The sequence below is a fragment of the Danio aesculapii genome, chromosome 3, assembly GCF_903798145.1.
Source record: "Danio aesculapii chromosome 3, fDanAes4.1, whole genome shotgun sequence".
Classification (NCBI taxonomy): domain Eukaryota; kingdom Metazoa; phylum Chordata; class Actinopteri; order Cypriniformes; family Danionidae; genus Danio; species Danio aesculapii.
This window is the reverse complement of record NC_079437.1, coordinates 31,706,612-31,722,170: the sequence shown is the minus strand read 5'-3', so window position 1 is coordinate 31,722,170 and position 15,559 is coordinate 31,706,612. Positions and strand designations below refer to the sequence as shown.

Here is a 15,559-nt window from a genome sequence, read left to right as displayed (position 1 = left end):
CCTGGTCGCGTTCCAGCACGTCTTTATGATGGTCGGATTCTGTTCTGTTGAATTACTACACAGTTATTACGGGTGCCGAGGAAAGGCAAAACAAATATACGCTCCTGATAAGAGTAGTGAAAGAAAAAAGATAAGACGTTCCACATTTTTAAACCGCAAATCATTCGCAGGCAAACTGTGATTAGTAACCAACGATTGTGTAATCGATTGCTGTTAATGACTGACAGATAAACGGCTATTTGTGATCAATATATAATCATACATTCTGCTTAATACACTATGTTATTTCGTTAAATATGGATAGAGATATTACTGGATCTGAAACAAGGCGGTCAATTTTTCATGTACCTGCAGGCGTGTCTTTTTGAAATGATGCAGTTATGCTGGTTTGACAATTTCAGCATCAGGAAGTCAATAATCGGATAGTTCAGTAGTCAAATAACCTTCTTTATTGTTCTTCCTTCTTAATAATTTTAGGAAAATTACGAAGGACTGGATGAAAATGTAGAAATCTTTAAAGGTTGTTTTTATACAATAAATACACATGATGGACATTTTTCCAAGATTAAAGCTAAAATTGTTTCAAAACAGTCCCGCAATCAGTGGTACACATGATCAACTTTAAATTCTCAAATTTAAAATATGTAAATGGTTACATTTTACAGGAAGCTTCAAATGTTGCTCTTATGCAGTCCATTTAATTATATTCAGGTCGTATGACACGCGTATAAAGCTAAAGCATGTAAAATTCTGATGCAGGACATTCACTACAATTGAACTGATGAGGTCACTGTTCCAGGTCTCAGACTATTTAGCTGACAAGCTCAAAAATGAGTGTAGTACCTGTTGTACAAGTCTGTGTAAAACTGGCTCCAGGTCAGGTCATCTTGAAATGATGAAATTTTAGGTCTACATTCTTTTCACTGTTTAGGCAAACCATCAACTAACATTAAAGGGGGAAAAGGGTGAATTAGATGACTTGTATAAGAGAATTACAAATTTAATATTGGACAATGTAACAACACTAACAACACTAGATATCTATTTTTTGCAATGGTAATGTTTAAAAAAGTTATTGATTGAAACTTAACTATAAAGTTTTTTTGTTTATCATACACGCTCAGAAATAAAGGTATGTGTGGTACCTTCTCAAAAGGTACACATTTGTAGGGTCTATATTGGTACATCAAAAGTATATATTAGTACCTACAGATTTTAAGAACACTTTTGTACATATTAAGCACAAATATGCACCCTTGAGGTATTTATATGGACCTTTTAGGTACAATTTTGTACTTTTTGAAAAGGTACCACACCAGTGACAGCTCACGTACCTTTAATTCTGAGTGTGTGTGTGTGTGTGTATATATATAATATATATATATATATATATGATAGATAAAATAAATGTATAATAAATAGTGCACACTAAAGTACAGATCCTTGTGAAAATAAAAAAAAAACTGATTAAACATGTGCTTGAATTTCATTACAACTAACTTCTACGATTTTTTTATGCAGATAAAAATATATTGAATGATGAAAAAGAAAAACAGCACATATATTGTCCTGTGGAAAAGGGGCACTACAAATAGGTACAGAATGTAAAGCATTATTTAGAGGTACAGTCCACCTAAATCAGATGGAAATCAATGGGGGAAAAAATCTTCATTATAGTTTTAAGTGAATATTGACAATTGGAGTAAATCAGTTCTGTACTTTTTTTTTTTGTCCTACAGCAAATTTCAAAGAAGCTTTTACCCTAAAGTTTCACAAATTACAAACAACTGACTGTCATTGTCAGACTAAACCACAAGGAACTAAACTTTAGATATGCATTATATCTGGCCAAATCTCACATTGCACATTTAATCAGTTTATAACGAATGCCTGAAATGATTAAATATCTGTACTAATACTGCACAATGGTAAAGTTTATACTCGGATTAATAAATAGGGCAAGCTCTCTTATCGCACTTTACCACCACCCTTGTTTAACTAAAATGGCTGGAAATGGACAAGGTCCACCTAATGTCAAAGTTCTGCTTGAAGAGTTTTAAAATTGTCGGTTTCGTGAAGAAAACAACCAGACGTCTTCATTTGGAAGTTAGGGCACAAATTTATCTCTCATGACCTTTAAAATCACTACAGTTTTCTTCAGTACAAATAAAATTTAAATCACATGCATTTATCAACCATTCATATACACACTGTAGTACCTCTTCCTCTTCGGCCAACTCAATTATATTATACGAAACTCTGATTGGAGAAAACAAGTTCTGTGACTAGATGATGAATTTTTTCAGATTAATTTTAAATTTCAGAATAATTCAACAAAAAATGTAAAATAAAACAGCTCCAGCGTTGTCAAACATCAATCAGTTCCATCTACACACAGATTCACTGTCTTGAGATGGAACCCATGGTAGAAAACTTCCTTTCCAGAGCTATCGCTAAACTTGAAAAGATGTCACGTGTCTGAGCAGCACGCCTTTACAAACAAATGCTCTTAGACACTGAGAAAATCAGGCCAATAATACAAAATGTTGGGATAAGGGGTAACGTTAACATTCAGTTTTCTATTCTTTCATTCACTTTTTCATACTCGAAACCCCAATAGTAATAACTGAGTAACCTAGTTGTCTACTTAAAATGTGCACCAATCTCAGAAAGGGAGAGATGAAGAATGAACACCCATGTAGTGTACTTAAAGTATGTACAGATTGAATATCATAAGAAATATCGTGTCATCTTGATCTCTCCCTATTTTGACCGTTTTCAGTATACTTTAGAGCCAAACCACAATTCTATATTCATAGTTATTTATAGCAAGACAAGAAAGAGAGACGGGAAGGAGGGTGGAGTACTCAAGTTTACATGATGTCAACACATAGGGGGAACAGAGCAATATAACAAACGACGGTCACTCAATAGCCACGGTGGGCCCAAACACGTGCAGGGGAGTAGATTTAGCAAACTTGTTCGACCAGATGGAACAAAATAACCAGTCTTTGTCCAATCATGTTGAGGAATGCATGGAGGCAGACTCTCTGTCCTCTCTCTCTTCGTCATCCATCTTGCGGCCGTGCTTTCTGAAATATTTGTACCTCTGGACGTAAAGCTTGACCAGGTTACTCACTTTAACTGGATTGATTTCACCTGTTCGGCTGTGACAAATCTGTGTGGAAATAAACAGACTCTTCTATACTCTTTCTGCATGTTATATTATTGGCACTGTAGTGGACAGTGGAAAACAGGACTGTCTTGAAATGACATTTACCTTGTGTACAGCTTTCCTTAAGATATCCTTGTAGTCGTCTTTGTTGATGTCCTTGCGCTGGTAATATGGCTTGATTGCCAATTTGACTTCCTCTACTGCCCTCTCCTGGGTGTGCAACTTCTTCAGATACTATGAAAAAGAAATATAGAATGAAATTGGGGCTTATTGTTGACCAAGCACCCATTTGGAAAGATTGAGATTTTTTGGATTAAAGGCACAGTGTAACCATAATAGAGAGGAATTTAATTTTTTGCACGCGTTTTAAAAGCTGTTACTATGTAACCATTTAACACAATTTAAAGCATTCAGGTGCAAGTAACAGAAATCTTTCCAGCTTTAACAGAGAGTAAAGACCTGTTCACACCAAGCATGATAGCGATAAATATATTTTTGTCTACACAGACAAACGATAATGTTAATTTTTAGATTATGCTTTTAATTCTGTATTATCCCTTATAACCAGCAGGAGTCCTCAGTGTGCTACTTCCTCATCTGAACATAACAAATTGAGCTTGCGATGTTTATTCAATCTATTCAAATTTATAATCAAATCAAATCTAATGAATTTAACAATCGTAGTCAGTTCAAAGAAGGCAGCACAAAAACCCTGAAACTAGCACTGAATTCCTGCGGTACTTTTATTTATAAATTAAAATAATTTAAATTAATTGGTCTTGGAAATATGAGTTAAGGGTCTTGCTTATTTTTCTTAATGCTTATAGAAACTGGCTGCGCCATGCATTTTATAATTCTAAACATTTCTATCATGGTACACACACTGACACTGCAAGTCGGCAGCTGTCCACGGCACGCAGCTATGGATCAGGACACGGTTCATATTTCTGCCATGCCACAGAGCAACATCTCAATAGTTTCGTTTTAAAAACCAACACGCGAATGTGCGCGTCTGGTGTGATTTACATCTAACTGTCATATGCCCATCGCAACACTGTGCTGAGCAGCGCATCCGGTGTGCAACCTCCTTGGGGGCCGATCACACCGAAGGCATTTTTTGCGTTGAGAGGCGCCTTTTGTAAATTGGTTTACTAACAGCCGCGAGTGTTGTGCATGCTGCTTATGCGCCCCGCTTTTTAACCGCATGCTGCGCCTTGTTTTTTTGGCCTTGCACGCCGTGTGATCAAGGTTGAAAAAAAGTCAACTCTGAGCGGAAAAAGCGTGTTACGTCAGTCACATCTTTTTCATTCTCCAATCATATGAAAGTAGAGGCGGGATTTCCGTTGAGGTGCCTGCAGTGTTTGTGCTGTCAAGACAACAACGGAGACTTTTGAAGATGGAGGAGAGACTTGTGGTTGCTGTTTTGCGTTATCCAATGCTGTATGACTCACAAATCTTGAATATCATCATTATATTATTAAATATTAAAATTATATTAATATCAACAGCAACACTCTCGCACATTACGCAGCTGATTCAGTGGTTGCCTAGCAACATAAAAAGCGCACCGCAAAGGCAGTGAAGTGCGCCTTGCGTTTTTTGGAACGTAAAGGCACATTCAGTGTGGTTGGCCCCTTAAGCCGCCTTTCCACTGCACACGACATTTGGACACAACTGTTGGAATATGCCCCCTTGTGGCAGTCGCACAGAAGAGAAGAGAAGCTGTTCTCGCAGTGTCCGAAATAAAAGAGTGCAAAAGCAAGAGCCTTTATTCTCTGTGCGTTCACCATGGTTGAATGAATGAATACTAGAAACTCAGACAGCTTAAAATTTAGAAGGGAATGTGGAGACAATATTAAAAAAATCATATTTTTTAATCACTAATTTATGAATAGAAATGTTTTTTTTAACAAATATATTTTCCGATTCAAAAAATAACAATAAAAACTATAATTTCTCATCTCACGCGCAGGGACCTGCTTGAACAACACTGGAATACATCACATCCAGTCAGCTGGTCGTATACAGTCTAGTTGCAGGAGTTCAAATATTTTAACGGATCAGCAGCTCAAATCAGATCCAAATTTTCCGCATACGGAGTTGATCGGAACTCCACGCAGCTCCCGGACTACTCTTCATTGGAAATGAATGACTTCCGGTCTGTCGCTTGTCGTGTGCAATGGAAAGGCAGCTTTAGGCCTATTTGTCTAAACATAAAAAACAGAAGCAGTGATGATACCTTATCTGGGTCTTTGCTTTCACTGTCCCAGCCTGTTTCACTGCCCCCTGTTGGCCCAGTTAATCCTGGAGGCGGTGGAGTCTGAGCACAGCCTCCACCCATGGAGAGTCCAGAATGCAAGTGTGAGGGAGGCGTTTTGGTGCAGCCAACCAAAGGAACAGAGCTGTGGAGAATAAACTGCGCAGGAGTGGGGCCCGGGGGTGGAGCATGTGATGGAGGTGGAGGAACTTGTGATGAAACAGATGAAGATGATGAAGAAGGGTGAGGCTGTGATTGGTTCTGATTGGCCTGAGAGAGAATCTGTGTAAAATGAAAGAATCTTACTTCACAGTGAACTGCAACTGAAACTAGAATGAAGTTATCTTGTATAGTTAAGAAATATATATCAATAAACATGCATATTGTTAAAATATCATAGATTTTACCTGACTTGTAGCCTGTATGAACTCCTGTGCTTTGGCTCTACTGGCTATATTGGCCTCCTCCATTTTGAAGAGGAGAGCTGTCACTGAAAAGGTGATTAACAGCACATTAAAACTTCCAATTGCACTAAAACTTAAAAATACATTTCAGTAGGGAACTACTTAATTCCACATTAAACACTTACATGCCAAAACACCTCCAGCAGTGCAGTCCACTCCGGTTTGTAGACTCCAGGGTAATGGCGGGGCTGATGGTGGTGGGGGTGGAGGTGGTGGTGGCTTGTTTACTGAAGATGAAGATACTGAAGAGGAGGAGGAGGAAGAAGGATCATTTGCTAGAGTAGCACTGGAATGGGAGATAACTGACAATGAAGCAGCTGAAGTGGAGCATGGTGGTGATGCTTTCTGATCATCTGGTGGGAGAGGCTTAGAAATGGTACCGGACTGAGATATTGTATCACCCCTCATCTGTGATGTCAGCAGACCAGGAGGGCTGGCAGGGGACTTTGATGGTGTGAGAGATGAGGCTTTGGACTGAACGGGGCCATCCTCTAAGAGGAATGAAGGCTCTGGCGTCTTGCAGCTACTATCAACAGTTTGAGAGTCTGGGGACGACTCTCTTGTATCTCGAGACGGAGGCAAAGACAGTGGGGATGTGTGTGGTGGTGAGGAGGATGGAGGAAGGATGCTAGCTGATGAAGAAGTGGAGGACGATGAAGAGGATGAGGGAGTGGGTCCAGGAGGAGCTGAAGGAGGACTGGATGGCTTGGATCCAACCCCAACCAACGGCTGCATTTCTGTTGATACCCCGCCCCAACCACCACCAACTGTGCTACTACTATTAGCACCTTTAGAATCACTTCCATCCACAGTCAGCCTTTTCTCTCTGGGCTTCTTTCCAGGCCTCCTTCTACGTTTTGCTGCCAATGAGGAAGTAGGGGAAGAGGCAGATGAGGATGTGGATGTAGCAGAGCTTGGCTTGGCTTTCTTAGGCTTAAGTCCACTCTGGTTTGTTGATGACGGAGGGCCGAGTATGTTGCGTTGCTTCCCAGTTTTGCTTGGGTCTTTGCCTCTCCCGGGAAGAGCCAATGTCTCTGAGCAGGGCTTAAGAAATGGTGACCGACTCTCATTGTCCCTGCGGAACACCACGGCAATAGACCCACCAACGACTGAGGGCCCTGAAGCTCCACTTACAACACCACCAGGTCCAAGAAGATCAAGGCCCAATTTCCCAGAGTTCCCAGTGGTGCTGCTAACACCCTCACGTACTAGGACAGACACTTTAGACTGGAGCTTACCCTTTCTGTTGCCCCCACTGAGCTTCTTGGACCTCCCAGAACGCCCGGCATCCTTCTTTCCAACTTTTTCCTTACCAGTTTTCCTTTCCCGCTTGATAGTAGATGAGGAAGCTGTGGGCTGAAGAGAAGTGGTGTTGCCTGAGGATGCAGAAAGAGGTGGTGAGACAGATGAAAGGTTTTTACTTTTGGGTTTTGGTCTATGAGAAGAAGATGATGAGGTGGATTCAGACTGACCAACTGTCTTGCCAGATCTGGATTTCTTCTTCAGATGATGCCGGCTGGTTTTGGGTGTTCCGGATTGAATTTTGGGACTGGGTATAGGGGGCTCAGGAGGAAGGGGAAGTAGTGGTGAGTCTCCTAGAAAAAGGTAATCTGAATCTAGTGCTTCCCCATCCAAAGAGTGCGTGTCTACCTCAGGACGGTCTGAAAGACGATCTGATTCATATCCATAACGAGGAGGTGAGAGAGAGGTGGGTCGGGACCTGCTCCTGCTTCCCTCATCCTTTCTTTCCTCATCCTCTGATCGTCTTCTGCGTTTCTTCTTTCTCTTACGATGTTTGTCTGAACTCTGAGATCGGGTATGGGAGCGCCGTTGGCTACGTGGTGGTGAACTTGGGACTGTGGTGGTGGTAGTAGTGGTAGTAACAGTGATTGTACGCTTAATTGCGAAAAGATCAGAGCCATTGAGATCCTGAATTGACGGGGGTACAACAGGTCTGCTATCTCTTCTCCTGTCCCTGTCTCGATCTCTGTCTCTTACCATATCTTTCTCTCTGTCTCTACTGTCTCTGCTTCTTCTTGTATTGACTCTCTCTCTGCTACTGGACCTCCTAGTATCTTCATCTCGAACTCTCCTTCGTTCATCTCTTCTTCTGGATTCTCTGTCTCTCTCTCTATCCCTGTCATCTCGCCACCGGTCCCTATCCCTGTCTCTTGCATGGTTCCTTTCTCGCTCTCTCTCCCTCTCCTTATCCCTGTCTTTATTTTTGTGCCTGTCTTCTGAGTGGCTGGACCAAGATCTGCGGCTATGTGTGTTGTGTCGGGAGGCATTCTGTGAGTGGGAGCGGGAGGAAAGTTCTGGAGTGCTCCTGCGTCTCTTTTTCCTCCTGCGACTATCACTTCGACTACTTCTTCTTTCCCTATCCTTGTCTTTGATCTCTTTTTCACTCCTATTTTCATGGTCACCCCCTTTACTTTCCCTTTTCCCTTCACCTGATTCCTTCTCCTCTTTCCGCTTTTTCCTCTTTTCCTTGTCTCCTCTTCCTTCCTTCCGCTTACGTCTATCTCTGTCCTTTGAACTTTTGGATGATTTGCGACTTCTTCCTTTATCCGTGGATAGAGGTGGTGAACTTGGGAAAGATGAAGAAGGTAAAGGCAAAACAGATGCAGGTGGAGGTGATATAGATGCAGAAGAAGGGCATGATCTGAATTTCTCTTTCCGCCTACTCGTCAGTTTTCTTCTCAGGTCTCCAACACCCACAGAAGCCACTGGTTCCCTCTCCCATTCTTCATCAGCACGGACGGACACAAATCCATCACCCTCCAATACTCGCAAAATCCTCTCTGGCTTAGGGACACCACCTTGGAGGTAAGAGGGACTACACGAGGATGGAAGCAACACTTCTCTCCTTCTTTCAATCACTCGTTCCCGTACTCTTTCACTGGCCCCCACTATCTCTCCTTCTTCTATTTCAGAGTGCTCAGAGTCTGTTCCTTGTTTTTTATTTTTTCCCTGTTCCCTCATTCTGTCTTTAAAGGAGCACTTGCTGCTGAGTTCTAAAGATACATTTTTGAAGACTGAAGATGGAGCATCAGTTTCTGTTGAATCTGGAGGACCTCCCTCTGTGCCAGCAGGTTCCATGATTTCCAATTCTTTTTCAGTTTTAAAATTCCCTTCACTATTAATGCTGCTTCCTCCTTCATTCTCCTGATCAAAACATCTTTTCTCTTCTTCTGTTTCAGACGCAGGAGAACCTGTTGGTTCAAATGGATCATACTTATCAACCTCTTCCTCCTCGTCCTCAGTGGATGGCCGGTCTCTCTCTCCCTCACCCTCAGTTGGGTGAAAGGGGTCGTATATATCATTTTCTAAACTCTCGCTCTGTCCATCATTGCATGGATGTGTAAATGATGATGATGCATGGAGTGAAGTATCAGAAGAAGGTGGCGGCACAGGCACTGATGATGGCACCAGAGAAGATGAAGTTGATGACACAAAGTCTCCATTTCCTTTGCTGACCCTGTTATCACCTGCATGGCCTCTGTCTTCATTCTCTTGGTAGTTTGTACCCATTCCACCAGGAGATGATGATGAGGGGGACGATGAGGGTGAAGAGGGAGGAGATGAAGGAGATGATGGTGAGTTGGATGGTGATGAAGGAAGAGGGCTTTTGGCCATTTCTATAATCCTCTCAGAGTTTTTAAAAGAACAAGGCATGTGCGTCTGTTCCGGGGTTTCAATTACACTAGTGCACAATCCAGCAAAAGAGTCTAAAGTCAAAAAATGGTCTGTAGATACTCTCTTTTTCCTTAAAGATGGTGGGAAGAGATGATGTTCTTTTAAGAAAGAGCCTAAAGAAACACAAAGGAAAAAAAATATTAAGAAATCGGTTTGTTCACATGGTACTACTTACAAGGTTTTTGACAGACTTGCACCAACCTGGCTTCTGGTAACAAAGGTTTGGGGTAACGGATGTCAACATAGCAAGCGATGCACCATCATCTACTTTCACTTCCGCTGTTAGCTCAACATCAAAATTGCTAAGGGTGATAACAATGATAATAATTATATATATGTATATATATATATATATATATATATATATATATATATATATATATATATATATATATATATATATATATATATATATATACATACATACATACATACACACACACACACACATAATCTTAATTTTTTTAAATTGCATTATATAATACAAAACATGCTATAAATGGTTAGGCCAGTAGTTCAGAATTTAACTTGCAATTTTCACTTTTGCTTAACAAGCAATTTTCACTTTTCCTACAACAAAATTAAAAACAAAGAATTCAAGTTAAAAAAAAAATAGAGCAAATATTATGTGAAAGTTTAGTTAGTTTTATTAGGACACTTAAGTCATAAACCTCTAAACATAAAATCTGCATTTACTAAACTCCTAAATGTTACATGTGTTCTTTTATGAAAAGGTTTACTAAAAAGCAGTTTTAAAATTTTAAAAGACTGTTGTGCTTCATCTAGTCTCAAACTTTGTTCAAACAGACTGAAATGACTACATTGCACTAGCCTAACAGAACTAGTGAAAGTCACATCAACTGACCAGAAGTATATAATTTAAAAAAATGCTGGATAAATTATTATGAAAGGTTGTAACATTACCAATACCATTCCAGAATTCGGTTGCATCCCTCATATATCTGCATTTAAAATATGACCACTTAAATAGCAAATTAAGTCCAGTATGGATAGGACATCCGCAGCTATTACCAAGCTCATATTTGAACTTTATGGCCTCAATTATACTATAATAATTCTTACCAGTCCAGAAACTGAGGATGTGAGCTTAGCTGAGGCACAAGAAACACAGGCTCAGAAGAAGTAACAGCTGCAGCCCCCTACATGAGTGTAACACAAATTAAACAGTTCAAGGACCTAATATGACCTAATTCACACTGGGTAAAGTTCAGACAGACAATGCATACAACATCTACTTAACACAGCCATTTATGGTTATGCAAATGGTCAAAATGATTTTACATTACCAGTTCACTAGGCTCATCCTCTGAGGTCTCTCTGTTTCCTTGGAAACATCTTAAGCCAAGTGTCCTTCTGTCTGTTTTAGACTCCACTTCCTCCTCTTCATTAGGAGATTGTTCAGTCTGTGACTACAAGACAGAAGACATTCAACGTGTTCAAGAATGAGTGTTATTGTAAATAATCCTTAAACACAACACACACACTAGATAATAATTATAAATTAGGATGTCACCAAATAAATTACTCTTTTTTTTTTTCTTCTCATTTCTCTTGTAACACTATTTGAAGAATTTATATCTGAATCTGCCAATAAGTTGTGCGAGTTTAATTCTTTATCATTACATATATAGCACAAAAGCTTGTGATTTTACTTCGGTTTGGGTCATCTTTCTGGACAACATCAAGTCTGTGTGAAATGTTACTTTTAAAGACAAAGAGTGAAAAATGGTAGCAGAGATAGACCAGTTCCTGTATAATTCTTGGATCAACACAGTTCATAATTTTGCAGTTTCTATAGAACTGTATCCTTCTCATGTGGATTATTTTCAATGTGTACGTTCAATGTGAAACAAATCAAATTTTTAACTATTTGTCCCACACAAAAAAAAATCCAAAATTATTCGCACATGAAAATAAGATGTTTTACACTTCCAATCCTAGCTAAAAAATGTAAACATCACTCACATAGAAAAATAATTGTCGTTAAGACAGATGTGGTTTGGAATTGGTCAATCGTGCTTGGAAAAAATATGACCTGAACATCCACTCCTATAAAACTTATCCTCACACTCTAATTATTTATTACAATTTCCTCACAAAGAAGTAGTTTTATCTCGCTTCATAAGACACTCACCTCTCCTGGCACAACATCTGCTTCATCCTTTTCAGCCTGTCCATCTGTTCCCATCTACACATAGCAGACAACACCATAACAAAGATCTCTAACATTTTACATAAATAAGTTACCATAAATCTGCACATGCCATTAAACTTAAACCCGGGGAATGTCTTAAACTACTTATGCATTTAATCTCGGTCTTTAACTTGAAGACATCTCGGAGAAGCTTGATCACTCGAGTAGCTGAACAGAAAGCTCGTGTTGACATTAAACTATGCCTTTAGATCTCGAACCTCTGACAGCACTGATCGCGATCACTGGATTAAATTGATTTAAGATGATGCTAAAGACGATGCTTGTCATCTATTCATCTATCTATCTATCTATCTATCTATCTATCTATCTATCTATCTATCTATCTAGTGTGCTGTAACGTTACTGCAGCATTTTGCCTTGCGTATGTATATATCTTTAATTAAGATTAACAAAAACGCCAGTGCCTACGTCACACTCTGAATGAATTTAGCAATAAACTCATTTTCATATCAGAGTTGAATTTTAAGAAACACTGCGCACTAGCTGAATTAATTGACTTGCTAAAATTTGTCGACCACAGAGGTTAGCTTGCTAGCTAAGTTAGACAAGCTACAAGAGCCACTTACCTTTATGGCGCAGAGGTGAATCGGCTAGTGAATTCCAAAGCTGAGAACCTGCTAAAACCCTCCACGGTGTTTTTGTTAACTTTAAAACAGAATTCAGAGGCACGAAACATTTTTTTAGGAACACAATAAGAGGCCCATCCCATCCGATTCCGCCATTTTGCTTTCCCTTCCAAAACTGCCGGCACGGGCTTATGGGAAATGTAGTTTTTCATCAAAGACGGCTTCTCTGGCGACGACGTAAATCGGAAATGAAACAAAAATGTGTGCGTGTGTGTGATGAAAGAGAAATACTGTAGAACATGGGAAATATCAACAAAAACTGAGTACAGTCTGGCTGGTCTGATATTGTGATTGTTTAAATCTGACATGTTTACGAAGCAGCACAAATCCCCTGATTTAAAAAGAGTCTTTAATGGTTCTGAGATTTTAGATTTTTAGTTAAACTAAATTGTTAAATCAAACATTTTACCACCGAAGTATTTAAGATCTACTGCTAATTTTCAAGAAACACGAGTTATTCATTTTTATACTTGGCAAGTGCTTTTATTCAAACAAAATTAGCCTTAAAGGTACAGCCATACATAATCAGTTCATGCAAAGTCAAACCCATGACCCTTTAATGTTGCTTTTACTGTCTAAGCTGCATGAATATAATAATAATTGAAAGTAATGATCAGTCTTGGCTTAATCTTACAAAAAATGACCATGGATTATTAAAGCAAAAGTGTAGCCTATGTTTTTTTCTCGGTGCATCTGTATGACCCTATTTATAGTACAAACAATATGGTAAAACTGTGGTTACAGCAGTAAAACTATGATAAATTTGTGGTTAACATGTACAATAATGGTTTTCTGGTTGTATTTGTACTGAAATCCGTTCATTTTTATAACGGCAGAATAGTTTGAGCCAATAACAGCAAACAGCTATATATGTTTGCAATTTTAAAATTGTAAACATATCCATTGTGTAACATTTTAAGTAAACCCGCATTTACTCCTGGTCTCATCAGGCCCAAACCTGAGGCAGGTCAAAGGTTCTAGTCATTACTCAGGTGAAGTGCAGCAGCAGCATTGGTGATTTCTATGTGTTACAGTAATTCTCCAGGTCGGAAAATCGGAAAAGAAAATAACTAAAATATTCTTACTAAATTTGATCTGAATTAATTTTATCTGATCTCTTGATTTGATCTTTTATTGATTTGATGCTTGAAAACCTGTTGTGCATTTAAACTGAAGTTATAGTTTCATGTATAATGTAGAATTTTAGAAATATGAAAAAATACTTATTTTTATGCTAATGTATTTTTATCCATCATAAACAACAAACAAAAACAAAAATTGGCAAGCTGTTAAAACTTGTTTTAAATTAAAAGCTAGCTAAACGAACAAAGTGGCCAGCTCATTTTCTCAGTCAGAATTTGTGCATTTAAATAATAAAAGCCTTATCGTTCATTTATTGTTTTATTGGTTATTCTTTATTTTCACAATTTATAATGGCATACCGTCAAAAATGGGACGAATGAGCTCATATAGGGGCCAAATTATGGACTTTGTTAGTAGGGGGTTGGCTCTTTCGAACCACCCAAACTCCCCATGGCTACGGGCCTATTTAAATGCACAATTTTTGGTAAAAATTGTCAGCTTTACAAAAAAAATGGACCAATTTCTTAAAACTACTGTAAAGTTGACTGAATTTATGTTATCGGGCAAAAGGGTTTGCGCATGGTAACTTACGGAGTTTGCGCTCTCGGACACGCATCCCCCAGGGCTGGTAGAAGAGACCCTTCTCCCCGCAGACGAGCAGCAGCGCCTCCACGAGCTGAATCCCGCACAGCTTCCGCTTCCCGCGCGCGCCGCCGTGGGTCAGCAGAGAGCCGGCGCACAGAGATAGCAGCAGAAGACCCGAGCCTTGCATTATTCTCCCTGAGAGGAAACTTCACTGACCATAAAGCGAAAAACAGCAAGTCTTTCTCTTTTGATTGTGTCCTGTCAAAAGTGAATGTGTGTCCCGAGCCTACCGCCCTGTGCAGTTATTCTCTCTCTCCCTTCTGTTTCTGTCCTAATGCACCCTGCTTTTTATGAGGGTCCATCAGTGAGCTGAACAACTATAGCCTCGATTAATCACCATCAATCAGCACAAATAATTACCCCTATCAGCTCACCCCAGCCTTTTTCTTTTTGACCCGCACTTTATTTAATTAGCCCTATTAAGCTTTATATAAACCTGTGCTGCTTTCATCTCTACTTTACCCCCCCCCCCCCTCTTTTCCAACCCCTTTCTAACTGTTGTCTGAATGCCAGCATAGCAGCTTTTCACCTTGACTCCTATTGTCTGGCCCTATTGGCTTTCTCGCTAATTAGCGCTCCTGTTCTAAGGATAACTCTTGCAGTAAATTGTATTGCTTTAGCATTATTAATACAAAAAGAAAATAGATTCTGCTCTTAAAATGAAAGGTGCTAGGAAGAAATAACGCCATAGAACATTTAATATTTTGTGACATGAAAAGGATGGAAGGTGGTTATTTTTGGAGCCATCAATGGCTATGAGTAACGGATGCAGCGTTATGATGCAAGCTGAGATTGCATCGCTCAAAGATGTCAAACACAATGCACTCAGTGGAGCTAGTGATGTCACCGTGAGGGTAGGGTTAGGGGTGGGGTTAGATGAGCACATTAAAAATTATTGGATGTAGCTCAGACTGCATCTGCACCGAATCTGCAGCCAGACCCCTTTCCAACTAGGGCCTCTGGGCCTAAGTTGGCCCATAACCTTTAATTTGGCCCACCCTCCTATCTGAGAAGACAGAAACAATTAAGCTGAGAGTTGGGGGAATGCCTTTAATAGAGATTGTCATTTCTAATTTAACAATCTTTTGTTTGTTCGTTTTATTGTTGAGCTACAAAAAAGCAAACCTCCTGAATTCAATGTTTTAATTAAATGTTTTTTAATTTATCATTTATATATATTATATATATTATATATTATCATATATATATATATATATAGCATTAGTTAGTCATATATGATTAAAGTAAAGCTTTCTATTTATTTTTAAATATTATAAAAAAAAAAAAAAATGAAATTACCTACAGCAACTTTGTAATACAGTTTAATATATTTATCTTTGTCCCACTGCCCTCAGTTATGCTTGTTTTTTGGCCCTT

At 39.2% G+C, this 15,559-nt stretch overlaps 1 protein-coding gene across 2 annotated transcripts; it reads right to left on the bottom strand.

Annotated features, from left to right (window-relative positions):
- Positions 1 to 2,559: 2,559 nt before the first annotated feature.
- On the bottom strand, positions 2,560 to 12,569 carry scaf1 (SR-related CTD-associated factor 1). 2 transcript variants are annotated; one of them, XM_056453678.1, is made up of 11 exons: positions 12,395 to 12,569; positions 11,748 to 11,801; positions 10,900 to 11,022; positions 10,676 to 10,752; positions 9,794 to 9,894; positions 7,369 to 9,705; positions 6,022 to 7,272; positions 5,840 to 5,922; positions 5,415 to 5,714; positions 3,281 to 3,409; positions 2,560 to 3,178 (listed from the first exon to the last, which is right to left on the bottom strand). In XM_056453678.1, exons 2-11 carry the CDS (start codon positions 11,799 to 11,801, stop codon positions 3,020 to 3,022), a joined length of 4,614 nt encoding a protein of 1,537 aa, XP_056309653.1. In that variant the 5' UTR covers positions 12,395 to 12,569; the 3' UTR covers positions 2,560 to 3,019. The 2 variants fall into 2 exon arrangements, with proteins under 2 accessions (XP_056309653.1, XP_056309652.1); XM_056453677.1 differs by having other exon boundaries at positions 6,022 to 9,705.
- Positions 12,570 to 15,559: the final 2,990 nt, after the last annotated feature.